This window comes from Salvia hispanica, chromosome 3 (genome assembly GCF_023119035.1).
Source record: "Salvia hispanica cultivar TCC Black 2014 chromosome 3, UniMelb_Shisp_WGS_1.0, whole genome shotgun sequence".
Classification (NCBI taxonomy): Eukaryota; Viridiplantae; Streptophyta; class Magnoliopsida; order Lamiales; family Lamiaceae; genus Salvia; species Salvia hispanica.
The window spans coordinates 1,204,834-1,231,022 of NC_062967.1; the positions used below are offsets into that span (position 1 = coordinate 1,204,834).

General features: G+C 37.4%; 5 protein-coding genes across 6 annotated transcripts; 4 read left to right on the forward strand and 1 right to left on the reverse strand.

The window, feature by feature from the left end:
• Nucleotides 1-83: 83 nt before the first annotated feature.
• Nucleotides 84-3,181, forward strand: LOC125210715 (ribosome production factor 1-like). 2 transcript variants are annotated; one of them, XM_048110295.1, is made up of 10 exons: nucleotides 84-174; nucleotides 789-1,163; nucleotides 1,270-1,353; nucleotides 1,460-1,529; nucleotides 1,724-1,806; nucleotides 1,935-2,014; nucleotides 2,289-2,387; nucleotides 2,481-2,580; nucleotides 2,797-2,886; nucleotides 3,002-3,181. In XM_048110295.1, exons 2-10 carry the CDS (start codon nucleotides 837-839, stop codon nucleotides 3,038-3,040), a joined length of 972 nt encoding a protein of 323 aa, XP_047966252.1. In that variant the 5' UTR covers nucleotides 84-174; nucleotides 789-836; the 3' UTR covers nucleotides 3,041-3,181. The 2 variants fall into 2 exon arrangements, with proteins under 2 accessions (XP_047966252.1, XP_047966253.1); XM_048110296.1 differs by having other exon boundaries at nucleotides 89-174; nucleotides 785-1,163.
• Nucleotides 3,182-3,769: 588 nt separating this feature from the next.
• On the forward strand, nucleotides 3,770-4,387 carry LOC125210072 (non-specific lipid transfer protein GPI-anchored 30-like). The gene has a single exon (XM_048109654.1). The coding sequence runs from the start codon at nucleotides 3,831-3,833 to the stop codon at nucleotides 4,260-4,262; it is 432 nt and encodes a 143-aa protein (XP_047965611.1). The 5' UTR covers nucleotides 3,770-3,830; the 3' UTR covers nucleotides 4,263-4,387.
• Nucleotides 4,388-6,798: 2,411 nt separating this feature from the next.
• Nucleotides 6,799-13,969, forward strand: LOC125214627 (mitochondrial proton/calcium exchanger protein-like). Its single transcript, XM_048115730.1, has 13 exons — nucleotides 6,799-7,022; nucleotides 7,862-8,545; nucleotides 8,619-8,931; nucleotides 9,713-9,859; nucleotides 10,017-10,105; nucleotides 10,224-10,316; nucleotides 10,826-10,952; nucleotides 11,259-11,323; nucleotides 11,407-11,581; nucleotides 12,252-12,395; nucleotides 12,544-12,626; nucleotides 12,904-13,019; nucleotides 13,544-13,969. Exons 2-13 carry the CDS (start codon nucleotides 7,950-7,952, stop codon nucleotides 13,624-13,626), a joined length of 2,031 nt encoding a protein of 676 aa, XP_047971687.1. The 5' UTR covers nucleotides 6,799-7,022; nucleotides 7,862-7,949; the 3' UTR covers nucleotides 13,627-13,969.
• Nucleotides 13,970-14,281: 312 nt separating this feature from the next.
• LOC125215480 (leucine-rich repeat receptor protein kinase HPCA1-like) lies at nucleotides 14,282-19,353 on the reverse strand. The gene is made up of 19 exons (XM_048116902.1): nucleotides 19,263-19,353; nucleotides 18,711-18,834; nucleotides 18,542-18,613; nucleotides 18,390-18,464; nucleotides 18,247-18,318; nucleotides 17,995-18,162; nucleotides 17,829-17,903; nucleotides 17,685-17,756; nucleotides 17,516-17,584; nucleotides 17,374-17,442; nucleotides 17,232-17,306; nucleotides 17,069-17,140; nucleotides 16,859-16,990; nucleotides 16,321-16,781; nucleotides 16,095-16,244; nucleotides 15,879-16,018; nucleotides 15,534-15,753; nucleotides 15,064-15,299; nucleotides 14,282-14,926 (listed from the first exon to the last, which is right to left on the reverse strand). The coding sequence occupies exons 1-19, from the start codon at nucleotides 19,351-19,353 to the stop codon at nucleotides 14,402-14,404; spliced, it is 2,898 nt and encodes a 965-aa protein (XP_047972859.1). The 3' UTR covers nucleotides 14,282-14,401.
• A 2,069-nt stretch (nucleotides 19,354-21,422) lies between these two features.
• LOC125208945 (V-type proton ATPase subunit H-like) lies at nucleotides 21,423-25,456 on the forward strand. The gene is made up of 11 exons (XM_048108478.1): nucleotides 21,423-21,560; nucleotides 21,728-21,853; nucleotides 22,335-22,437; nucleotides 22,522-22,594; nucleotides 22,867-22,932; nucleotides 23,019-23,133; nucleotides 23,781-23,942; nucleotides 24,075-24,200; nucleotides 24,388-24,513; nucleotides 24,614-24,793; nucleotides 25,000-25,456. The coding sequence occupies exons 1-11, from the start codon at nucleotides 21,525-21,527 to the stop codon at nucleotides 25,246-25,248; spliced, it is 1,362 nt and encodes a 453-aa protein (XP_047964435.1). The 5' UTR covers nucleotides 21,423-21,524; the 3' UTR covers nucleotides 25,249-25,456.
• Nucleotides 25,457-26,189: the final 733 nt, after the last annotated feature.

Sequence of the window (26,189 nt, forward strand, 5' to 3'; positions counted from 1 at the left end):
TGCTCACTACCCGGCCCGATCAGTAAAATGGGCCCTGAGCCCAAAATCGACTTTAATTATCGGGGTGATTAAAATTTCTCGGCCGATTTCTTCCGCCGCCCATTGCAGCCTTGAAGGAGGAGCAGATTTTGCAGCCACAGCGTGGAGTGAGAGCTGCAGACAATTTTGTAGAACGTAAGTTCGCTGATTTCTTCTGGTTGGAGGAGTATTGATGAGTTATGATGTAGTTTTGATGCCTTAATTGCTAATTAGGATTTAGTTTGTCGATGATTTTGAATTATTTTTTTGGCCGCGTTGTGCAGCCAATTTGGTTGTGAAATATTGTCTTTTAAAATTTTTGTTTGAGGAAGTTTAGGTTTGAGTTGAGTTATAGCTCGAGCTGCATTCAATTTTGTTTTTGGTGTTATAATCGCTTTATATCTTATGTTCCTCGAGCTTATGCCTATGATATTATTGTGAAAGGCCTAGTTTTGAAATGTTATGTTCTTAGCTTTATGAGTTATCAAATACTTCCCCAAATTATTTTTTGATTCTGATTTTTGGCATGATTTATTATGATTATTTTTATTTTGTTTTTGAATGGGCGATTCATTGAATGGAGTAATTAGGTATCGACTAAGAAATTAGGTTCATTGTTAGAGTTGAGTTAGCTATCAAATTGATTGAAGAATGGCAGTGCATTTGTTCGTTTAGCTCGTTGCGTTTTTCGAATTAAAGCTTGTATTGGGCACATTTGGTATATGGTGAAAGCATGTGATGTTTTATGATCGTTGTTCTTGACTAGGTAGTGCTACAGACATATATAAAGGAGTGTTCAAGGAGATATAAAAGATACGATGAAGGATTTGCTACCGTCAGCGATTAAAAACAAAGAGAAGAGGTCGGAAGTTCATGCAAAGTTGAAGCATCAGAAGAAGCTTGAAAAGAAGAAGAAGGCCAAGGTTCGCGAAGCCGCAGAGAAGCAAGCATTGGAGCTGGGGGAGGAGCCTCCTGCAAGGCCAGTCCCTCGCACCATTGAAAACACCCGTGAGCTTGATGAGACTGTTTGTAAGCCTGATGACGAGGAGCTATTTGCTGGAAATGATGCTGATGAATTCAGCTGCATATTGAAAGAAGAACGCACGCCTAAGGTCTTGATCACAACCTCTCGCTTCCACTCCTCGGTATGTTTTCTGTAGCAGCTTTTCTCAAACCATCAGATTTTTTTGCATATGATACTCGCCTTGTGTGTTTTTCGTTGTTAATGGTCGTTTGTGCTATGAACTGCAGAGAGGGCCTGCATTTATTGATGAGCTTATCTCTGTCATTCCCAATGCTCATTATCACAAGAGAGGAACATATGACCTCAAAAAGGTATTCATGTTGCCATCTATTATCGTTTCGTTTTTCCTAGTCAAAATGAGATCCTAGGTTTCCAACATTTCATACTTATTCGACTTTTCGTTCTATCATAATTCAGATTGTTGAGTATGCGAATAATAAAGACTTCACCTCAATCATAGTTGTTCATACCAACCGCCGGGAACCAGGTTAATCTTTGCACTGAACTTTACTAGCAAAGGACTTGTATATCCAGGCACTATGCTAGAAAATAGAAATTGATTATGTTCCAATCTCCAAGGATAAAATAGGTTGAAGTTGAATGAATCAGTGAATCTGAATCTCTTCTATTATGCATTTTGGAAAGTCGATTTTGTCTTTTAATTCTTATAAGCTACTGCAGATGCTTTACTAGTTATTGGATTACCAAGCGGCCCCACTGCTCACTTCAAACTTTCGAGACTTGTTTTGCGGAAGGACATTAAGGTAGGATACTAGGATGACTACTTCCCCGTCGTCTGACTACATTTCTCAATGAATTACCTCATATATCACTACATTGCCTTGATATATCTAGATTTGGACCTAACGTTGTATTTCTCGTATTTTCACAGAATCATGGAAATCCTACCAACCACCAGCCTGAGCTTGTTTTCAATAATTTCACAACACGCCTGGGACATCGTATAGGCAGGTAATTTTAGTGTGATTTTATTAAAAATATACAAAAATGCTCTCGGTAATTTTTGAATATTTCAATGCCTAGCTTCTTATTCTGTTTGCAACATATTTTGCGGTAGTTATCCACATTTAACCTGAAGTGTATCTTATGTATCTGAATCTGGATGCATGTCTTTGCAAATAATAAAAATTGCTGTGTGATCGTGTGTTTCTCCTATTTCACTCGGTGTCCAGGTGTATCTGTTTAGAATTGAATTACAGAATTTGTCATTGTCTATCTGTTTCAGGTTAATACAGTCACTATTCCCACAAGACCCTAATTTCCGTGGTCGAAGAGTTGTTACATTTCACAATCAGCGTGATTTCATATTCTTCCGCCATCACCGGTATATACTTGTGCATGTATGATACTACTCTGTGTTCTACCATATAATGATGACCTAAGTATCTTCTTTTTTCCATATTGTTGCATGTTAAAGTTACATATTCGAAACAAAAGAAAGCAAAGAGCCTCAATCAAAAGGTAAAGGGAAAAAAGAGGAGGCTAAAACTCAGGAGAAAGTAATTACCAGGCTTCAGGTTTGTCATTCTGATCCTTGGGGCCTACCTTCCTACACGCTCGAGCATCACTCCTCATAAAATTCATCGTCACTCAACATATCGATAACACCATATGTGATTCCATGCTAGTATCCAAATTATTTCATTGGCTGATTAATCTGCCCATTCTTGCTTTTGGTCATGGAAATTGAGTTCTTCCCAATATGTCGTGTTCCTTATATCTTAAAATTGCAGGAATGTGGCCCTCGCTTCACGCTGAAGCTGATCAGTCTTCAGCATGGAACATTTGATACAAAAGGAGGTGAATATGAATGGACACACAAGGTGATCTTTCTATTCATTTACTGACTTTACAACAAGCTTTTCTCGGCCTCCCCCTCTCCCAACCCCTATCTCGAAAACAAGTGCTTACGTTTTTTCTCCCTTATTCCAATGGCAGCCTGAGATGGACACCAGCCGCAGGAGGTTTTTCTTGTGAAGTGTTCCGGGTGCGATTTTTGTAGCAAACTGAATTTTAGATGTGATATTCTTGCAAGATTTTGTCTCGATGTACCCTTTTGATGGAATTAGCAACGGATTACACAATGCCTAAAATATATCCAACGAAATTTTGGTTTTATTTGGTGCAGTTGAAATTGTTAAATCCTTTATCATCATTGTTCATAGTTTATAATCACAAAGTTTATTTGGGACTATTTCTTTTTAGAATGTTTTATAAAGAACAACTCATTTATTTATATATAATCACGAAGGTCGTTTGATTATTGATGACACAATTGTGAAAATTCGAAATTTCGTGATTTAATATTTTAATTTCAAAATTTATGAAACTAACTAAAATTTAATTAAATCTTGGGATCTAAATTACTTATTTTTTATGTTACAAGTGTTCCAATGAAATCTTGTTTGACAATAAGATATGACAAAAAAAATAAAGGTATACTTATATTATGAAAATATAGAAAGTTCGAAGTATATCCTTTTGACCTTGCTCAGTTTTATATCTTATTTTTATATTAAAATCAAACAGCCTCTATTTCAACCTATTATATGTCGTTGAGCATAATAATCTATACAACTAGAGCAACATTTATTGAAGTATATCATTTCTAAGTCACCTACAAATAAAATTTACATGTTGGATCACCAAACCCACCTATTAATTCTACATCATATACTATATAGGGTTATATATATGCACACATCAGGCAACAATATTATTCAGATCATACAAACTAAAACAAAAAAAAAAAAGAAAAAAAAGGAACATGGAGCATCAAATCTATGCAATGAAGATTGCAATCTTCTTCTTTCTTTTCATCTCCCAAAATCTTGCACAAGTGCAGCAACAACAATGCATGAACGAGCTTCAGCCGTGCCTAAACTACCTCAACGGAAACACCCGACCGTCGGATAGTTGTTGCCAAAATCTCGATAACGTTATTAAGTCAATGCCGGAGTGCCTATGTGCTATGATAAGCGTTAAGGGCGCCGATCTAGCTCAGCAATACATCAACGTCACTGAGGCTCAGACGTTGCCCGGGAGGTGTGGGCAACGTATCAACCCGTTAGGGTGCGTGACGGGCACGCCCGATACGAGATCTAGGAACACGGTTCAAAATTCTAGCAGCTCGAAATTAGGGATTTTGAGTTTGAGTATGTTTGTTGCTGCATTATTTGTAAGTTTACAAGCGTTCTAGACTTTTAGTTATGTTGTTGAAGTGTGTTAAAGTTTTATCACTTTCGTTTTAAGTAAGGAGATTTGTATTTATTGTGTCGCGTTTAAATTTATTTGTTACTATAAAACATTAATGTTTACTGTAGACTTTGCAGTTTATTAGATTGAAGATAATGAATTTTGAGTTTTTATTGTTGGATTATTGAAGATAACGAATTCCAAATTTTCCCAGGAATTTAAAATTTGTCGTAAATATAATGAACTTTGCTGTTGTTTGAGATTTCATGCTTATATATCCATGTCTCGATATGTTAGTTAGGCAACCAACTAGATGGGTTATTTTGTTTTATTTAACACTCCTAAAAGCCTTAGGATTCGATTTTTAATAGGTGGATTAATTTATATTCCTTTATTAACAATGTTCGAAATTAAAAGTTCAATTATCTGATTTACTATTTATCTGTATCTGTCATGCCAAACTCATGCCCATGTCAACTTACACAACTAGATAATTTATCGTATACAATGCTTCCTCCGTCCACAAAAAATAGAGCAATTAGTGTATGGCACATGTTTTAATATAAAATTGGTAAAATAAGAAACAAGGGGAAAAAGTAAGAGATACTGAGAAAAAAATAAGTGAGAAGTAGTGTTAGAGCATCCGCAATGATGCGGATGTCTCATTGCCCTTCCCTACGAACTTCCCAAAAACACCTCCTGCCACGTCATAAGGACTTCTCACCCTCCTGCCACATCATAAGGACTTCCTACTGCACAATGACGGACATCCCCGAGGACTTCCCGCGCGGACTTCCCACAATAAAAAAAATTCACAAATATGCAATTTACGTTACGGAATTAAAACTTCGACACGAATACGGGGAAAATGCAAAGATTTTTTTTTTTTTAAAAGCATACATATTTAAACTAAAAAAGTACATGGTTCAAAAAAAAAAAAACATCTCAAACCAAAAAACGATTAAAAAAATCGTATATACAGAGTTTGCAACGAGCCGTATATATAGAGTTTGCAATGACGGACGTCACCGGAAAGCCGCGGACGTCACGTCCTTCGCTCCCGCGCATAATGGCGGACGTCCTACGCGGACGACTGGCACGCCGATCGGACGTCCGGCGGGAAGTCCGCCGTTGCGGATGCTCTTAGTGAAATGATGTATAGGGTTATTATTTGTTGAAAACTTTCCATAAATAAATGTGTTCTATTTTTTGTGGACGGCCAAAAATGGTAAATATGTCCTATTTTTTGTTTAAGGAGGGAATATTATAGAGTATTACTTTCCTTATCCATGAAAAAATAGTTCAAATTTTTCATTTTGGAATTTTCATAAAAATAAAGTTATTTCAAAAAATGAAAAGTTTGTCTCTTTTTCATTTCTTTTATATTTTATTCATTTTTTCTCTCTCTCTTACTTCATCAATTATTTATTAAAACACACGTGATCCATCCATAAAATTCATTGGCCTATTTATCGTGAAAGGAGTGATTAATAATTTATTCTCTTATTAGTAAGTAACATGATTAATCTTAACCAGACTATTAAACCGAACCTTATATCGTTATAAGTGTAAGGGGAGCTAGCGGCCCAGGCCCAACTTTGAGATAGTAATTTTATTTCCTAAAGAGGCCCAATTTGAAAATTATTCATGATTTTTTATATTTGTTCATTTTATATGCTATGGATTTTATTTGGGGAATGTTCGTTGGAACCTTTTTTCGATGCTGCTGAAACTTATTTGTACATAAATTTTAACATATGGAGTAATTAATTAATAAGTACTTATGATAGGTAAAAAGAAAACATGATAATAAAGTTTATTTAAAAAATGAGGTGTTGTTTTTTCTAGTGCAAAATTTAAGAAAATTATATCTAGCAAATTAAGAGTTGAGAAAATAAAGAAGATAAGTAATGATAGAATAAAATAAATAATTAAAAAAAAAGAGAATGAAGTAGATAGTAAAAATAATGATAGTATTGTAAATGTCAATTAGATTTGAAATACAAATCTAGATAGTATTGTGAATGTCAATTAGATTTGAAATACAAATCTAGATGTTATTTTTACAGATATGTGATCAAATGAAAACTCTAAATATTGTGCAAATTCAAAATTAATGATCTGGACCATTGAAAAATGTCAACAGATCAAAAAAAACATCAACAAGAAAATATCAACAGAATTTCAACGGTAGTCAATGTTTGATGCTGTGTTGATATTGTGTTGATACAGTGTTGACATTAAAATCTTGAAATTTTACACTGTGTTGATATTGCATTGAAACTGTATTGAAGCTGTGTTGAGGAGTTTTAAGTTTGTACAATATATAAGTTTGCATTTTATCACTATCCTATTTTTACAATGGATATAAGTTTAAAATATTTGAATATCACCATTGTTATTTTAACACTACTATAATTTATAACCCATACATGAAAATTCATGATTTTGTTAGAATTTTCTAGATTAAAAACGAAAACAAAATGTACTTAATTAATAAAGTAGTATTGCAGGAGTAATACATTTGACTTTTCTAATAGGAGTGGCAGAGGTACAACACCGGAAGCGCGCATTCTGTTGGTTGTACGCTGATCCGCCGCAGCTGACACCTCCATACCCAGTCATGCTCTGAGCTCATTCGAGCTTCTACATCGCTCCTAATCTCTACCGAAATTCTGATTGAAAAGGTTGAGGGAATCGAAGAGGACTGTCGATTTTCGTTCGCTCTCTCTCGGTCGATTGTCTCGTCAGCGTGCATTGCGAGGTAGGGATTTATCGTTGAATTTTTCTCAGTTTCCATTTCTATTTTCAGACTGCTGACGGATTATTCGCGTCCTAGTGTCGCGCAAATGTTTTCATTTTGTTAATCGCGTTTTCTGGAATTCTGCGAGGCAATTTTGTTGGATTGATCATCGTTATTCATCTTCGCTGAGCTTGAATTGTTGCAAATATGTGATGGTATGCATTGGCGATAGCGTAGAAAGGAAATTGAATTGTATTGTATTGTTTGTTTGTCGTTTTACGAGCTTTTTCCAAATGCGAACTAGTTGCCTTTTTTTTGTCTGGAGCTGGAAAATAAGAAGGATTAGGAGTTTAACTCTACATTCGATTGGAATTGATTTAGAAAATACTGATTTATGTATCATCTTTACTTGATTGGTCGCAACTGTGTTATCAATTCTCTATTCGACATGAGTTCATATTTGAGACGGAATTTTGGAGTTACTGAAACACTATTATCTCTGAATGAAGCAATCAGGTGACTGTATAATTTACTGAAACGTATATCCTTGAATTGGTCAAATTTTGTAAACAACTGCATATTTTAGAAGTTGGACAGTTCGTGAAAGACATCGTATTATATATGAAGATTGAAGAGCACGGCTATAGGCATATTTGTCGTGTTAACAACTTGGAACACGTCTTCTCCAATGCATGTTGAATTTGTCGTAATAAGATTGAATTTGATTTGTGTTTAGCGGGCATGACGAGAGAATTGATAGGGGTGTATGCTTTTATATAGACGCTCTTTAACAGCTCGTGTTAAAGAGACTTGTTTATTACATAAATGTGGTTTTTACTGATTTTATCCATGATATGCAGTTGAGACTGACGATCGTGAAACTTCCAGTTACAGAATTATTGGAATGTGCTTGGATATGCACTGGTAGTTAATATTAACATTTTGTGCATGATGGCTTCAAGAGCAATATTGCAAAAGAAAAAGTGTCTGCTTGATTCTGTCAAGCGGCCACATTATTTAGCTCAAAGGTTCGTCTGTAATGACCATGGGAGGTTGTTGGACGCTCCTGATGCACAGCGTGGGAACTGGCCTGTGATTTTTTCTCATTCAGATAACAGTGAGAAAGAGGATTCTCATTTTCTAACCAGACGAATGGCACAGCGAACTCTGCCAAAAAAGTGTGCTGCCCATTATTTTTCCAAAGTTCCAAGTTTTCACCGGGAGATTGCAGTACCTGGGGAAGTTAACCCTTTGGGACTTAGGTGGACAATAGAGTACGTACGTCATCTTTCAACTGCTCCAGCTGGTAAGCCTGAATTAGACGGTGTTGATAATATAAAAGAATCTGTTAAGCCGAAGAAAGAACCTTCACCAGAAGAATGTGATCAGGCAGTTGAAGGTTTAAGCTCAGTGAAAGCCAAAGCTAAAGCTAAAGCGAAGCAGTTGAAAGATTCTTCAAAGGGTGTGAAATTTATACTTAAAAAGATGCGGGCTATTCTTTTGGGAATTGGTCCAGCTTTGCGAGCTATTGCTTCAATGAGCCGGTAATTTAGATTTTTTTTCTTGTTGTCTAGTAAAATTTATCGTGATTGTCTCTTACATTTCCTCTTGATATAGGGAAGACTGGGCAAATAAGTTGCGGCATTGGAAGGACGAGTTTAAATCTACAATGCAGCATTACTGGTTGGGAACGAAGCTACTATGGGTTGATGTTAGGATAAGCTTAAGGCTATTGTTAAAACTTGCCAGTGGGAAGAGTTTGTCCAGGAGGGAGAGGCAACAACTCACACGAACAACTGCAGACATTTTCAGGCTAGTTCCTTTTGCTGTCTTCATTCTAGTTCCATTCATGGAGTTCTTGCTGCCTGTGTTCCTGAAACTGTTTCCAAACATGCTACCATCAACCTTCCAGGACAAGATGAAAGAACAGGTAAAGTAGTATTTGTCTAAGTAGAATAGCTCTTCACTGTCTGACATTCTCTTTTATGTTTAGTTGAACTGATCAACCTTTCCCTCCTTTATTATTTAACTTTTTGGTGAGTTAGTATCTTTCAATTGGTTTAAGATGCTGTTTGTCAGTCTGTCCCTAGCTTACACTTAATTGGTACTAAAAGGATTTTTCACAGGGTAATCTCCAAGTTTTCTGTACACTTGTTTTTTTCAAAGAAAATTGATAGCCATGCAAACTTCTCAGTTGTCAATTTTCTTATAACTATGTCCAAACGGGAATGTGCTTTTTCTGTTTTGTTTGATGCATCCATAAATATGTGGGGGTACGTCAAATCAAATAGTTCCATACAAAGTTGGCTGAGAGCTACACAATTTTTCGATTCCAATGGTAGTAATGCCTATAACGAGCAAGGAGGTGTGAAAATGCTTTATTGAGTCTTCATTTTATGCTATAGCGTGTTTTCTTTACAGAGTTTATAGACTAATGATCTTAACCAGCCTATGGAACTTTACGGGAAATCTTATTGGTTCTAGGAATTACTTAAATTTGTCTGCTTATACCCTCTCTTTTTGTCGGGATTTACTCTAGGTTCAGGCGTGCATTAATTTATTCTGCCTTCAGACTGTAGTGTATCTACTTTCTAAATTTTGAAGTTAGAATTACTTTGGGTTCAGGGTTGCGTTAATTTATTCTGCCTTCAGAATAAATTAATGCACTTCCAAACTTACATGTGTGTATCATTGAAATCTTCACATGACAGGAGGCCCTTAAAAAGAGGCTCAATGCAAGGATAGAATATGCAAAGTTTCTTCAAGAGACTGTTAAAGAAATGGCAAAGGAAGTTCAGAGCTCAAGAAGTGGAGATGTAAAGAAAACAGCGGAGGATCTTGATGATTTTATGAGCAAGGTAAGAAGCCAATATGCATTTTATTCTTAAACTGGAATATTAAAAAGTCTTCCCAAACAAGGAAAAACAACTGCTTATTATAGGGTAGCTTTCTTTTAACTTGTTTTTTTACCTATGTATGATCAAGTGTAATATCCTCACAATTTATTTTGGTCAGGTGAGGAAAGGGGCTCCTGTTACTAATGAAGAAATTTTGGGTTTTGCCAAGTTGTTTAATGATGAGTTTACCCTGGATAACATCAGCAGGTAATTACTGATTAACTCGCACGGTTCAGGGTGCTTTTCTCTTCCTTGTAACCTGAGGCATTATTTGGTGTGCACAATGCTTTGCTGATAAAGTTTCTTCTGATCCTCATGGATGCAGGCCACGGCTAATGACTATGTGCAAATATATGGGAATTAGTACTTATGGTACTGATGCATATCTACGGTATATGCTCCGGGACAGGCTTCGGAAGTAAGTTACTTTATTATAGCTTCAATTTTTTTATTGTACATTAGCGTTTTTAATTCATATTTTTTTTCTGCTTGAAGCAATTTTTACTTTCACCTTTTTTAGATATCAGATCTAGTATTCTAGAACAGCATCAGATTGTCTGTCTATAATCTCGGATTGGCTTCGTTTAATTTTATGAGCTTCCATGAATTTTATTTTATATAATATAACGTATAAAGTTCCTTTTATCCTTGTGAATGTTGCTTATTGATTATAATACTCAACACAAGTGTATACACACCATGGAATTCAAACTATTGTGTTTTGGTTGTCTATTTTAGTATTTTATAAATCTTGCTTCTAAGTGTCAGCCGTAAAACAGTTATTAAGAAAATATCTTGGAATTTATTGTAGGGCAGCTTATTTGCTTCTGATGGAATTACATGATTCTAATAAAAAAGCATGATACAATAGTATAAAGTTTATTGATAGATTATTTACTTCAAAGCTATATGGTTTTCTCATTGCAGGATAAAGACTGATGATAAAATGATCCAAGCTGAGGGCATAGAGTCTCTTTCAGAGGAGGAGCTCCGCCAAGCATGTCGAGAACGTGGATTGCTTGGACTTCTCTCAGTTGAAGAAATGAGAAAACAAGTTGCTTATTGTTCTTTAAACTCTTGCTATAAAATATGTTCCGTAGAACTTTATATTGTTTCTTCCAAACAATCACAAAAACTACCATGCTCTATCTTTTTTTTATTTGGAATCTCTCTTTATCTTTAATCGTGTGGAACCTAAGTTTTTCTTTGAAATCATGCTCATTATAATGTTTTACACATGCTGGCATGAGTTTTCCTCCTTTATATTTAATTTAATTAGGATAAAACCCAATGAAAGGTATCCTGGACCTGCAGACTGAAACTTGGAATTTATTAATTTTTATTTTTTATTTCTTTGCAGCTTCAAGATTGGCTGGACTTATCTCTCAATCATTCAGTACCATCTTCTTTACTAATTCTGTCTAGGTAACCTAAATTTCCACTGCCTATATGGCCTTATAAATTCCACCACTGGTACACTTTCTTATATTTTTGGCACTCCGGTACAGAGCATTCAGTGTCTCCGGTAAAGTTAGGCCAGAGGAAGCTGTCCAAGCCACACTCTCATCTCTGCCTGATGAGGTGGTGGACACTGTCGGTATAACATCTTTGCCATCTGAAGACTCTGTCGCAGAAAGGAGGAGGAAGTTAGAGTTCTTGGAAATGCAAGAAGAATTAATCAAGGTAGCATCCAAGTTATTACTTTTGCAGCTCTCAGTTGTAGTTAAAGAAGAATAATGTGTCATGTTGTCAATGCCTGGTTGGTACAGCTGGCATGTGACTGAATAACTTCCCTGGTCTAACTTTTGCTCGTATAATGATGATTAGTCCATCTGTGAAAATCTATTCACTGTGTTAATATTACATCTATTGTTACAATCACATAGTAGATTTAGATTTACTATATTTCATATATTTCACTGACGCACCTAACTTCCTTGGAACTACCCTTTAGTAGGCATGTTGTGGTAAGCTATAGCAAACAGATATTGATAATTTGTCTGATAATTTTTCTAATAAGTTGCTTTACTCCCATTTCTTAACATCTGATGTTAATGATACATATTCCTCGTATTTACCATTTTTTTAGTTTAATCATGCAGACTATTTCACTAGAATGTGCTTCATTGGTTGTTGGTTTCTAATATGAAGTTCTTTATTACAGGAGGAGGTTGCAAATATAATTATTCACTCTTCAATTCCATATGTTCCTTCTTTACTACTCTAATCTTCATCTTTATTATCTCCATTTCCTGATCCTCGTTTTCTTTTGTTTATGTCAAGTTAAACCCATTTTTTTAATTTTTGATTCTCAAATCTTTCAGTTTATCACTCATTTATGTGTGATCTTCAGGTAGAGCTGTACAACCACATTGTGGAAGAGGGCACTGATGGAGAAGCAGCAGCTAAAAAGGCATATATAGAAGCTAGAGAGGAAATTGATCACGATGCTGAGAAAAAAGTTGGCGATAAAGTATCTTCAGCACTCATAAAAAGGGTAAGAATAACTTTTGTGGATTTTGATAGTTATTGGACCTGTGCATCGGCATTACTATATTCAATTTTTCCATCCCTTAAGGATAGCCGGGTGTTTGTGTGGAGCTAAAAGTTTTCTCACATATTTGTTGGTACCTTGTGCTGTGTAGGTTGATGCTATGCTCCAAAAGCTTGAAAAGGAGATTGATGATGTAGATGCCAAAATTGGCGATAGGTGGCGGTTGCTTGATAGGTATTTTACCATAGTGTTCATACTGAAGCTATATAAGTATTTATTGAAAGCTCTGTGTTGATTAAGTGTTTAAATTACAGAGGATCATTATAAGAGCATTTTTCCTCATATCGCTGTTACAATAAGTACAAAATATCTTCTGATAAATATCTTGCTTTATTATTCGTATTGTCTTCGAATGAACCATATGCGAAAAATCATTCTCTGACATAATACTATCTGGTGAAGCTAATTTTTTGCTGTTTATATTATTTTAATGAATAACTTTTATGGCTAGGGATTATGATGGCAAAGTGACTCCAGAAGAGGTTGCATCTGCTGCCACATACCTCAAAGCTACCTTAGATAAGGAGGGAATTCAAGAATTTATCAGCAAATTGTCGAAGGATCGAGGTCAGTTGTGTTACTTATCTTCCCCAATCTGCCCCTACCTTATTCCTCCCCTTGAAAATAATATTTTGAAATTTGCCGAACATGCTTGATTCTTTTGTGGAGACGTAAGGATCTTGTATTGACTGCGCATAATAGCTCAAAGCTACTACAGTCGATATAGTATTATTCCGGAAATAATAAAAATCCCGCTTCTAGTTCTGTTGGGAACAGACATATTATGTTGATACATTTGAACTTTAATAGTATTTTTCACTTTGGAGTAGACCCAATAAACAAGTTCCCAAATGTTTACAATTTTGGGAGAAACGCACAGCGCTCTTGGGTTTCTCCCAAAATTGTAAACATAAAAATAGTTTCCCATTTTGGGGACCTTTTTCTTGAATCTTTCCCGAAGTAGATAAAATCCGGAGTTTAATCCTCCTAGTGCTATTTTTTCCCTCACATTTTGTTTGGTATGTCACGAGGTCAATTTGGGGCAATCTTTCCTGCTTGATTTGATAATTATGCTCCTGTTCTTGACACAGATGGGAAAATTCTCGTTGAAGATATTGTCAAGTTAGCCAAGCGATCCGAAGACGAAGAAAATGCCGAAGATGGAAAACCATAAAGCAAAATCTCTGGTAATCAGCAAATAATCTTGTGGTTCTATCAGATTTAATGAACTGCTACAGTTTTAGTGACAGTAGGCTGATGTCGAAACTTGAAGGCGGTTCTTTTATATCTTCTCCGTCCATATAGAGGAAACTGTTACGCTCAAGATTGCGCGATAAACATTAGCATGGTTTTAGACAACTGATGTCTCTATAGGTTACAAAGTTGAAGCATGATTTCTGTCTATGCGTCAATTCATTTTGTAATTTTTTTTTTTGTATATGATTTGTGGTGTATGTCTCTGAGAAGTAACTAGCAGTTAATAAATAGAAGGATATGTGACATCCTAGATTTCTTTATATCTGCTATTCTTCATGTTAATGCTTTTCAGAATTTTCGGAACCGTAACCTGTGGTTAGTCGGGGAAAATATAGATTATCGGAAAAAACAGTTAAAAACTGTGAAAATCAATGGTTTTGAGCAGAAACCGGAACTGTCATTACTTTTTGTTTTGTCGGGTTAGGTACGGTTCCACCTCTCTTGGAACCGAAACCAGCGGTTCGAAAATAGGTTGCGGTCCGAGTTGGTCACATTACAGCTCTACTCTCCCAACCAGAAGAAGAAAAAAATAAGCTTTATTGATCAGAGAAAAGATTACAGAATTCTTAAACCTAGGATTCTGATTTTCCACAGTATTTAAATATGTATATCAATAGACCACAAGATAAATGAAATTTATAGTACAACATATCTATTTTCAGTTCCATTAAAGCAGACAAAAAATTAACATTTTACTTTGGCTCAACTACTGAAACAAGTGCATACCTATTATCAAACCCAAAGGATTCACTCTCCACCCCATCCTTCATCGCCAGAGAGTCATCGTATGGATGTTGGCGTACGCCGTTGCCGTGTCCGAACTCCGTGAGCGACGAGGAGGTCGAGGAAGACCCGGATGTCGAGCTCGTGTTCACGCCTTCGGCCTGCAGCAGAGCTTCGAGGGTCTTCACGATCTCGCTCGTCGAGGGACGATCCGCAGCAGCTTCCTCCACGCATTGCATTGCCAGCTCGAGGAACCTATGGAACCCAATGAGTTGATCTTGGCTGTTCTTTATTGCTGGGTCGATTTTATCGCTCAGTCCGTAGTGGGCCTCGTCGTTCTTGTCCATGGCGATCCTCACCTCGCGAACGATGTACTTGCCCTTCTCTATCGGCTGACGCCCGGTTATGAGCTCGAGCATCACAACTCCAAGGCTGTAGACGTCGCTCTTCTCGGTTAGCTGTTGGGTCATGTAGTATTCGGGGTCCAAGTATCCCTACAAAGGAATAATGTTAATATGAAAACTTCTCCTTTTGCATTGAGAAGACTCAGTCTATGGGTACTTTCAAATAAAGAAAAAAAAAACTGATCTTAATATGCAAAAAGTAAATAAATGTCTTATTTTGTACTCACCAGAGTGCCTTTCACTTGAGTAGAAACATGGCCTTTTGAAACGTCACAAACCAGTTTAGACAGTCCGAAATCGGCAACCTTAGCTGTCAGATTATCGTCTAGCAAGATGTTTGTCGACTTCACATCGCGATGAATGATTGGAGGATGCGCCAGTTCATGCAAGTAAGCCAATCCTCTAGCTGAACCCAATGCAACCCTTATTCTCCTCATCCAGTCTAATTGGATCCCGCTCTTTCCTGCACGTTATAGCATATTTTCGTGTTAAATCACGTGTATTACTATATAAAATCGTGTCATAGTACTAAATACTACAAGACTGATGATTGTATAAATTTGGTATTGTAGTAAATGTTCATATATTTGGCGGGTAATAGGGGGTGCTCGAGCCCCCTCGAACTATATTCCCGTGCCTCTGTGCATTTTATCCAAGGTAAAGAAAAAAATCTGTGATATATCTTGCATTTTGCTACCTGATAAACTTTCACGGAGAGTTCCATTAGCCATGAACTCATATACCAGCATCTGCTCTCCTTGATCGAAGCAGAATCCGACAAGGCCAACGAGGTTCTTGTGATGAACTCGCGACAGCAGCTCGATTTCTGTCTTGAATTCTGTCCCCCCTTGCATGGATCCTCGCTCGGATCTCTTCACTGCAACTACCACTCCATCACTCAGAACTCCTTTGTACACCTGTAGAGAATATTCAAGAATGTTTTAAGGCCAAATAAGTTCAGCCTAGCCCTTAATGAGTCATTGGGCCGGGCCGGGCCGGGCCAAACTTCAAAAGTGCAGATGATTTGACATGATGAGTTTACCTTGCCATAGCCTCCAGAGCCTATCTGGTTGCTCTCTGAGAAGTTGTTGGTGCACTTCTTGACCTCTTCGTAGGAGAACCACCGCGCTCCTTTCAGTTGCGGCGCCCCTCCCGTATCCCTCCCACCGGTTGTCCAAGAGGCTGAATATCACACAATGAGTTTGAGAAAAATGGAGCATAGGAAATGTGAAAATGCATATTGTGCAAATTTATTTACCAAATGGATTGGACATAGACATGGCCTGCTCGGCTCGCCTTTTCTGGCGAACTGCGTACACAGCCAATGCAGCGAGCAAGAGGACCAGAACCGCGCTTCCTGCCACTATCCCGGCTATGGAGCCGGTGGTGAGAACTCTCCTCCCCCCATCTGAAATGCAGCCACAAACTCTGTTAATAACTGGACATTTTTTCAACTCGAGACTAATTTTCGTTGTTTATTTTACCATCAAAGATGTATTCAGATGGTCTGAAGTAGTACAGTCCCAGCTCAGGCGGCGCCTTGTATGTTCGTCTGCCCAGAGCAGACGCGACTGTCCTGATCTCCGATCTGCTGAAGTACTTTTCGTCACTAGGGAATATCTCAAGCTGCATCTGAAGATTATTCTCATTGTTCAAAGAGAGGTTCTGCAAAGAGACTGATAGGCCTAGGCGCACTGTGAGGCTCGTTTCCAAGGATCGGAACAGTGTGGCGTTTGATAAGTCTATGGAAGAGGGCGCTACGAAGTACAGGATCCCTGCATATGGATACGAACAGGTGCAGCTTTCAGGGTTGGGTTTGAGGTGATCTGAGTTGCATTTTGCCGTGCCACAGAGTGTGAGGCTGGTCGAGTATGGTTTCGCCTCTTGTTGGAGTTGACAGTAGATTTGGTTGGGAGTGTTGGCGCAGACGGGGTTCCCAAACAGCCTGTTTTTCAGGAGAAAAAAACGGTTGCAATGAGCGACGTTAAGATGAAATAAGCATCAAGAGGTGTGTGGCCTTACATAAGTGTTTTGGTGAATTCAGTCCCGAGTTCTAGCTGAACTATGCCGTTGTTTTGGAGATCAACGAGCTGAAGCTTGTCGCCTATGTTGGTGCTGAGGTTTAGTTCTATGAATGCATTGTTCTTCATGAACCTGTTGATTAGAAATGTTTGCTGAAATCATTTTTTTTTTGTTTCATTGTTTTTCAAGAAAATCTGTTTTTGGACTTACACTTGCTGAATTTGAGGTAGGCTGAAGATTTCTTGTGGCACTGCTCCATTGAAGGATCCTTGTTCAATCACTCTATGAAATCAAACCATTTTTATTAATTCAGATTTCATATTGATTTTATTAAATGCTTATGTTTTTGTATGAAAAAATTGAAAATACTCACAAAGTAGCTACTGACTGCAAAGTGGAGAACCATGCTGAAGATCCAGTTAGATCAAAAGTATTGTTGCTCAAGTCCCTGAGAAAACCACAAGTTATGGGAATTTCTTCGAGAGATCATAGGATAACGCGAGTGCGATTCTTACAGATAAGTGAGGGAGTTCATTCCAGTTAGATTTGGTAATAAACCAGACAATTGATTGTTTGCCAAATGCCTGCATATTTAGTTGTATGATGATCAATGTCAGAAAAAATTGAATGTGAATTTTGGGAGAGAGAATTGCTCACATGTTAATGAGATTAGTGAGGTTGTTGAGGCTCGGGACAGATTTAGTGAGGCGATTGCGATCAAGACGTCTGAACAAGTTCAAGAAACATCGTAGTCAAGTGGTTTGTGCAAGAAAAGTTGAAACTGATGCAAGAAATGATGTGATCAGAAGACGGTGTTTCTACTCACAGAACTTCGAGTGTCTGAACACTTGCTAATGAAGTCGGAATCGTTCCTGAAAGTTGATTCCCATCCAATAGTCTGCCAAATTTTGAAACCAACAAAAAATCAAGAAAAAAGATGTAAAGTTTAGGACATGAGTTCATTACTTACAAGTGGATCAACGACATGTCTGGACCGAAGAGCTGCTCTGGGATCGAACCAGAAAGCTGGTTGTTGCTGAAATGGCTGCAGCAGATGTAATGGCATCATAAGCTTGAGACGAAAGAATGAAGTAAAAATGCAGCTAGTTTGGATTTTGGAAGATTCTAGAACTCACAAGTGCCTCGCGTTTTTGAGCTGATTGAGGCCTGGGGCTGGACTAATGCTTGTTGCGAATGGGATCTGTCCTGTGAGACGATTGTCTGACAGATCGAGCCAAGTTAGCTTCGTGAGTTGGCCTAGAGAAGGCGGTATGTCTCCGTTCAAGTTGTTGAAATTCAGTGCACTTCCAATGAAAGAAAGAAAATCAGACATTGTATTTGATGCATGTGAAAACAACTACTACTTGAACAGAATCTTGATTTCTTACAGAAAAGTTAGCTCGGAAAGACTTCCTAGTTCGCTCGGGATGCTGCCCACGAAGCTGCATCCTGAAAGCATCCTGCAGAGATATGCATATATTTGAAGAACTGATCAAATCAAGAATCAAGATTTGTGTGTTTTTTGTCTTACAAAATAGCCAACTTCTTCAGATTTCCGAGCTGTGGGGAGATGGTGCCGGTTAGGCCAAGGTTGTTCGACAGATCCCTGTGAGAAACAGCACCGAATAGTTAAGCCGAGACAGATTTATGACATTTTTAGCAGATGTAAGAAAAGGAACTCACAGTGAAAGCAGCTCACTTAGCTGTCCTATGTCACCACTCATTTTTCCTGTTAGTCCCATTGACGAAAGTTCTCTGCATGAAAAACACGTATGAACGAGACGAAGATTTTGTACGCAAGTTATGCGACAGTGTGAGCAAATCTTGACACATTTTGGGATCAGAGACTCACAGTGAAGTGACCCTTGATGAGTTGTCGCAGACAATGCCGTCCCAGGACGTGCACGGATCACCCGAGCTGTCCCAGCTTGGCGGAGTGTTGGTCCACTCGTCTTTTAGTGATCTTAGAGCAGCAGCTGCATCAAGAAACACGCATTTTGGCTATGATCCTTTCGTTTTTGGACATGATGAAAACTAGGATTATATTGTCTATTTGAATGATGAATCAGATACTGTCATGAATTAGTCTAGCAACAAAATTATGATTCAAGACTTCTTTGTGAAAATTGAAACACAAATTTGGCACACACATCACACAATCTCTTACAAACACACACACACACACACACACAACACTTACTATGTTGATTGGAATGAGAACCTTTACAAACATACACACACACACACACACACACACAAAGTTAATGTTGTTTTAAGGATATCTCTTACACAAACACTCACACACATACTTGATGTTATTTGGAATGAAATCCTTTACACATACACAAACTTAATGTTGCTTTAAGGAGATCCCTCACACACACACATACACACAAACTCTTACCATCCTTTGCATTAGTCGCAGCGTATATAACTCCAACATACATAGAGAAAAACAGCAGACAGAAGAAGAGCAGCCGTGCCGCGGCCGCCATGGCAGCTTCCCTTCCCCTTCCCTTCTAAAAACACCAGTTTCAACCGAAATCTGCGATAAATAACACACAAAACACTGCTACCAAATCTTGCAAACTACATAGTCTACAGACTACCAACAATCAAAAACTGTTTGTAATGAAATGCAAGGATGTTTGGAAAGGCAGTTTGTTTTATTGGTCTATGTGTAAACTCGTTTGTTCCGCCTGCCTTGTAAACAAGAAAATCCAGTAGATGACACCCAGTCAATTTATTTCATTGCATTAAATTTGTTTCTTTTTTTCGTACGAGTTTTTTTGAAACTTTTCTGCAAGTGAGGCATCCTTCCGGCAGGGCCTACAAGAGATTTTTTTAGTACATGCTCATCAAATGAAATACGCGGTGAAATCACGAAGTTCGGTCATATTATGGCCTGTCCTGCACCTTTCGAAATTTGAATAACAAATCAGTAAAAAAAAAAATAAAGCTGTCCCAAGGCAATTTTTTTTTCTGAGTTGGCACGTGTAAAATTTTGGTAACGTGAATAAAACGACGTCGTTTTGAGTCCAATAGACTAAAATAAATTCATTTCTCTAAACATAATACTACTACTAAGTACTATCTAAACTTGTTATTTTTCGAAATCTGCAGAAGAATACTGGTTAGTGCTTGGCCTGCAGTATATAAATAATGGCCGGCACACAATTGTTTTATATTCACTTTATTTTATATTCTATTTTATTCATTGTTTGTAAACTTTGTATAGTGACTTGATTTCCCACGTCTCCTCTACTTGTTTGATTGTTGTCTCTTACCTTTTGGGTCAAAATGTAATCAAGAAAATCTGATAATGGGCTATAAATTTATACTACCTCCGTCCACCAAAATTTGTCTCACTTTGATCCGACACGAGTTTTAAGAAATACTTCCTCTATCCGCGAATAAGAGTCCCGTTTTTCGATTTTAGTCCGTCCGCGAATAGGAGTCCCGATTCACTTTTAACATAAATGGTAATAAGGTCTCACCTTCCACTAACTCATTACACTCACATATCATTTAAAACTAATATATACAAGTGGGACCCCTTTTCCACTAACTTTTTTCCACCCACTTTTCTTAACATTTCTTAAAACTCGTGCCGCCCATGAATGAGACTCCTAATGGCGGACGGAGGGAGTATAATAGAAAGTGAGTTGAAAAAGTTAGTGGATTGTGGGTCCTACTTTTATATATTAGTTTTATAATAAAATGTGAGTAAGAATGAGTTAGTGAAATATGGAATTCACTATCAAAAATAGTAAAAGTGAAATAAAACAAATTTTAGGGGACAAATGGAAATGAAAAAATGAGACAAATTTTGATGAACGGAGGTATTACAATAAATGAAATCAAAAGTGATTTTGAGTTGTAAATGAATCACCTTGTACTTAATTCTATTATTTAAGACCACCTACTGTCGATTTGCGTGACTAAATCTATTATATAAGTATATAAAAGAATGATACATATGACAATTTATATGGTAAGATTTAAAAAAATTTAGAATACACATTTTCATGCATAAACGTCAATCTTAAATCATTGATATTTTTTATGCCAGTCCTAGTAATTACTCCTTCCGTCCCAGATAATTTGAGACACTTTAACCCGACACGGGTTTTAAGAAATTTAATAAAAAGTGAGTTGAAAAAGTTGGTGGGACATGGGTCATATTTTTAAAGTATTAGTTTTATAATAAAATGTTACTAGGAATGAGTTAGTGGAATATGAGGTCCACTACCAAAAATGGTAAAAGTGAAGTGGGATAAAATATGTGGGACGGTCCGAAATGGAATATTGGGTCAAATTATCTGGGACGGAGGGAGTAATAATTTGATGTAAAACTTGATCCAATTACAAGCCCAAGTTGATTGATAATTCATAAATGAGTGAATGTCACAGCTAAATTGGGCCAAAAACCCAGTAATGCTTTAATTGGACTTCGACCCGGTTCCATTACCCGTTTGGCCCGACCCGCAATAATTTCCAGAATTTAAAAATATTTACGAAATATATAAATGAATAAACAATTTATTAATCAAAAATCACATAACTACCATTTTGTGTTTGATTGGTTTCTGCTGCACACCCTCTCTCTCTACACCGGCGAACTTTCTCTCTCCAGATTCCGATCTGTTTCGCACAATCTCCAAGAATGCCATCGGACCGCGGGGAGCTCTCCTCCGAAGAGGTACGCCGCCGCCTGTTTACACACTTCGCATGTGTGCATATGCTCAATTTAATATTTTAAGGGCTCCAAATTGGCTGATTGATTTCCAAAATGGTGGGAAATGCCAACATTTTATGGGAGGCGTGCGTGATTTGTTGCGTTGGTGATGCTATTGATTTTGTGTGAAGGTATTGCGGAGGGATATTCCGTGGGAGACGTACATGACGACTAAGCTGATCACGGGGACCGGTCTGCAGCTGCTGCGGCGGTATGATAAGAAGCCGGAGGCGTACAAGGCTCAATTGCTTGAGGATGTAATCATCTTAGTGCCTAATTGTGTAGATATTTGTTTCCGAAGTTGTGTGGTGGAATGATTTGCAAGTTGTTTTGTGATTTATTTGTTCGTTAGCATGCGTTTGGAATGAATTGTTTGCTAATAAGTCGTCGGTTGAGGAATTCGAACACGCGAACAGATTTCATGGGGGAAGGGGGTTGTTGAGCCGAGGCATGATGTGTTTTTTTTTCTAATGAAGCTAACAAAGGAAAAATTAAGCTATTCCACAGTTGCTTTTGTTGTTATGAATCTTGAGTAAACTTTGATAGGAGTTTATTTTATGTTCTGGCATGTGATTTCCATGATTGGCTCTGTATTAGCTCTGGTAGTTATGCCTATGACTTATTGAAAGTTCAAATGAACACTCGAGAAGGAAGGAGGATCAGTTAATATGTTTGTAAATCTCTGCAATACATAATCGTCTGTGAACAGTACTTTGACGTTTGGGAAAATTGTTGCAGGATGGCCAGTCTTATGTTCGGGTCTTTGTGAGCATATTACGTGACATATTCAAGGAAGAAACCGTGGAATATGTGTTGGCTCTTATTGATGAAATGCTTTCAGGTGAGGGACAAACTACTATACATGATTATCAATTGAATTTTGCAATATCAACTGGCTGAGTTTTTCTTTCCTATTCCATGGCAGCAAACTCCAAAAGAGCTAGACTGTTTCACGATGAGTTGCTCTCCAATGACGATATTTATGAGCCTTTCCTGAGGCAAGGATTCTGATCCTGCTACTTTTGCATCGATAGTCATGAGAATGTCAACTAAGATAGAACCAGTAACATGTTGATTTAAGTGCTGCTATGGATCCTCGTCTTTTACCTTTGCTCTAACAACTGCTGTTATTTTTAGTTCATATGTCAAAGTGTTTTCACTTGCATGTAAATGAGCTGGATTGTTGACACTAATGAAACAACATTGTCATGTGTAAAGAGGTTCTTTATGCCATTGTATAATGGATGACAAGCACTCATTTCTTTTGCAGATTACTCTGGAAAGGTAACTGGTTTATACAAGAGAAGAGTTGTAAGATACTTTCTATTATAGTAGGGTATGAATCGACAAACATACCTAACTTCGCATGCAAACTATTTTGGTCATTCTCATGCTTAACCTTTTATATTTTATTACTTCCAGTGAAAGGCCAACAGCGCATGAGACTGCCACCTCTAATGGCGCTTCAAATTCAAAGAAGGGAATTACTACTACAGATGAAGTTTTTAAGGGGCTGATTGAGTGGCTTTCGACTCAGGTACTAAACATGTTGGATGCTCTCAAATCTTTATTTATTAGTTTTAGTATGCGAATGACAGAGGTACTAAACATGTTGGATGGGACTTCTTATACTAATATATTCCTTTTCCATCATGTCAAAAGAAGCTTTAGCAATGGAGAATAATTCATATATTTACTCATATAAATTTAATACGTTGACTGAACAAGCTGTGGTACAATTTGAACTTGAGTGGATACTTTAACATATCTGCTTTTGGACGTTTTGCATGATAATAAGTGATATATACACACAGTCATCATGAAGCCAATCTGCTTTATATTAAGGTGGAGGTAGTTACACTTCTGGTGAGAACATGGAACTCTGTATATTTTTTACTTTTCAAAAGTGATCTGCTTGATTACACTACATGGTCTGATATAAAAGGTAACTTCTGGTATTGAGTAGTGCTGATCATCTTTTAGTGATATAATCTGCTAGTGGAGTAAGTAGCCTTTCATTTTTTAAGATGAACTGACATTCTAAAAGGCAACTTCGTTATGGTCTAGGCTACTACCGGGGCATCTATTTTTGAATCTTTTAAAGGATAACCTAAAATGAGATATTTCACCCGATATAATGTTTCTCTCAGGCTCTCAGCAATCCTTGTCTTTCTGCATTTACAGCTGAAGAAGCCATCTCATCCTACCCGTAGCGTTCCCACAGCTATTAATTCACTTTCAGCTCTACTGAAAGAATCTTCTGCACGATCTTTATTTGTTCAAGAAGATGGAGTGAAGTTGCTCATTCCTCTGATTACTCCAGTTTCCAACCAGCAATCCATACAAGTAAAACTGATATACTCCAAACCTTGCCTTTTCAGAGTCCTGAGTTGGTTGTTAGGCTTTAGATTTTAACGTACATAAGTAGAGTTTCCAATTTTTGTGATGCATCATTTCTCATAATTGGATTTGAAACAGCTTCTCTATGAAACATGCTTTTGTGTCTGGGTCCTATCTTACTATGAACCTGCAATCGAGTACCTGGCTACTTCTAGGTCCTTGCCACGGTTGATTGAAGTTGTCAAGGGGTCCACAAAAGAAAAGGTGAAATCAGTTTTGTCCTCTTCCCCCCAAGAAAATTTGTGACTAGCATATGAACTCTTCATATCTCTTTCTATGTCATTACATCAACCATCGGCCTCCACGTTGACAATTGATTTGAATATTTCACCTCTCCCTTATATATTTTTCTGTCTTTCCCTCTGGGCATAACTCTATCGACTTATGGTAGGTTGTCAGGGTAGTTGTCTTGACCCTCAGAAATTTGTTGAACAAAGGGACTTTTGGTGCTCAAATGGTAGACCTCGAATTACCACAGGTTGTTCAGAATTTGAAAGGCCAAGCATGGAATGATGAGGTGAGGGATACTGGTTCTCTGTTAAGGATATTTGATTTTCCTTCGCACTTTCTGCTTAGACGAGTGGGGTTTCACTTTCTGCTTCTCACTTTTTCTGCAGGATCTGATCGAAGCTCTGAACCAACTGGAACAAGGTTTGAAAGATAACATTAAGAAGCTAAGCTCGTTTGAGAAGTATAAGCAGGAAGTCCTCCTTGGACATCTTGATTGGTCTCCCATGCATAAAGATCCTATTTTCTGGAGGGAGAACATCACTAGCTTCGAAGAACATGATTTCCAGGTTCGAATGCTCTGTCACTAGTCGCTTCCTGGACTTCTTGTCCTCTGTTATTCACCTTTTGCAACGGCAGGCATTAATTTGAGCTGTCACTAGTCGCTTCCTGGACTTCTTGTCCTCTGTTATTCACCTTTTGCAATGGCAGGCATTAATTTGAGCTTAAATATCTCTAACCACGAAAAGCTGATATACTTCATACACCCTGACAGGTGCTAAGGGTCCTGATAACAATTCTGGACACATCCAACGATCCTAGGACTCTTGCTGTCGCCTGCTATGATCTCTCACAGTTCATTCAGTGCCATCCGGCTGGGAGAGTCATTGTCAACGACCTCAAGGCGAAAGAGCGCGTGATGAAACTGATGAACCATGGAAACACAGAAGTCACCAAAAATGCCCTGCTCTGCATCCAGAGGCTATTCCTCGGTGCCAAATATGCAAGCTTCTTGCAGGCTTAGACTTATTTGTTTGTAGAAGTCTTTCGAATCTCTCAAGTATGTTTTCGCTGCGGATTTGAATATTTCGCGATATTTAATCTGTTATTGTTTATATATTTCTTGTTCACGACACAATAAAATGTAGCTTCGCATTTGTATTTCAGATATGTATCAATAATGATCTTCATATAATGTTGAATGCTGTGAGTACTTGGATGGTCGGTTGAAATCTCTCTCTCTCTCACGACACACTACTATAGTACTAGTATTTTATTTGTATCGAGTGCAAAATCTGAGTTTAATGTGTATTTTTATAAATTACACGTATGAGATTCCTTTGTGGCTATTTTCTTTATTGAGAGGGGAGTATATTGAGTTATGTACTATGCTAACTCGATTTGACAAAATAAAATTTTGGATATATTTTTAAATGTACGGGGTAGTAAACAAGTTCAATAAATTAGCTCATTTAAAATGCTTCAAGATTTTAACTTGGTCATGCGGCGACATGTGCATAATGAAGGGAACTTTGCTGCTAATTACTTATCACATTATGCTTATTTGGTACACAACGGTATTCGTATGCCGGAGAATCCACCCACATAGCTTATTTGGCTTTTACATAATAAGTTAGGTGTTTCTTATATTCGTTATCTTTTTTCTCGGGCTTTGCTCGCTTTTTCTAAAAAAAAAGTAATATAGTAAGTTAAAAAAAGTAATACTACTAGTCGTAGTATAGTAAGTGGATAATTGACGTCATTATATAAGTCTCGCACGCTTTTGTTTTTATCACTATTAATATTAGAATAAAGTTTCATGAATTTTTAATATGGTATCAGAATGGTCGCGAACTATCAATTAAATTTAACCGACCTATCTTCAAATCAGGCAAAGGACTTATCAACTCGATCATTAAAAAAAAAATCCAACCGACCATAACAAATATTAATAGCTTAAAAAGG

Excerpts from the sequence above, each read along its gene's own strand:
- LOC125208945 (XM_048108478.1), top strand. The coding sequence starts at position 21,525 with ATGCCATCGGACCGCGGGGAGCTCTCCTCCGAAGAG. Across the intron at positions 21,561-21,727 it reads GGGAGCTCTCCTCCGAAGAG|GTATTGCGGAGGGATATTCC; the intron begins GTACGCCGCCGC and ends TTTTGTGTGAAG. Across the intron at positions 23,943-24,074 it reads CCAACCAGCAATCCATACAA|CTTCTCTATGAAACATGCTT; the intron begins GTAAAACTGATA and ends GATTTGAAACAG.
- LOC125214627 (XM_048115730.1), top strand. The coding sequence starts at position 7,950 with ATGATGGCTTCAAGAGCAATATTGCAAAAGAAAAAGTGTCTGCTTGAT. Across the intron at positions 9,860-10,016 it reads TTGATGATTTTATGAGCAAG|GTGAGGAAAGGGGCTCCTGT; the intron begins GTAAGAAGCCAA and ends TATTTTGGTCAG. Across the intron at positions 11,582-12,251 it reads TGCAAGAAGAATTAATCAAG|GTAGAGCTGTACAACCACAT; the intron begins GTAGCATCCAAG and ends TGTGATCTTCAG.
- LOC125210072 (XM_048109654.1), top strand. The coding sequence starts at position 3,831 with ATGGAGCATCAAATCTATGCAATGAAGATTGCAATCTTCTTCTTTCTT.
- LOC125215480 (XM_048116902.1), bottom strand. The coding sequence starts at position 19,353 with ATGGCGGCCGCGGCACGGCTGCTCTTCTTCTGTCTGCTGTTTTTCTCT. Across the intron at positions 17,585-17,684 it reads GTTCAGACACTCGAAGTTCT|ACGTCTTGATCGCAATCGCC; the intron begins GTGAGTAGAAAC and ends GAACTTGTTCAG. Across the intron at positions 16,991-17,068 it reads CTACCTCAAATTCAGCAAGT|GTTCATGAAGAACAATGCAT; the intron begins GTAAGTCCAAAA and ends TCTAATCAACAG.
- LOC125210715 (XM_048110295.1), top strand. The coding sequence starts at position 837 with ATGAAGGATTTGCTACCGTCAGCGATTAAAAACAAAGAGAAGAGGTCG. Across the intron at positions 1,354-1,459 it reads GAACATATGACCTCAAAAAG|ATTGTTGAGTATGCGAATAA; the intron begins GTATTCATGTTG and ends ATCATAATTCAG. Across the intron at positions 2,015-2,288 it reads CTGGGACATCGTATAGGCAG|GTTAATACAGTCACTATTCC; the intron begins GTAATTTTAGTG and ends TATCTGTTTCAG.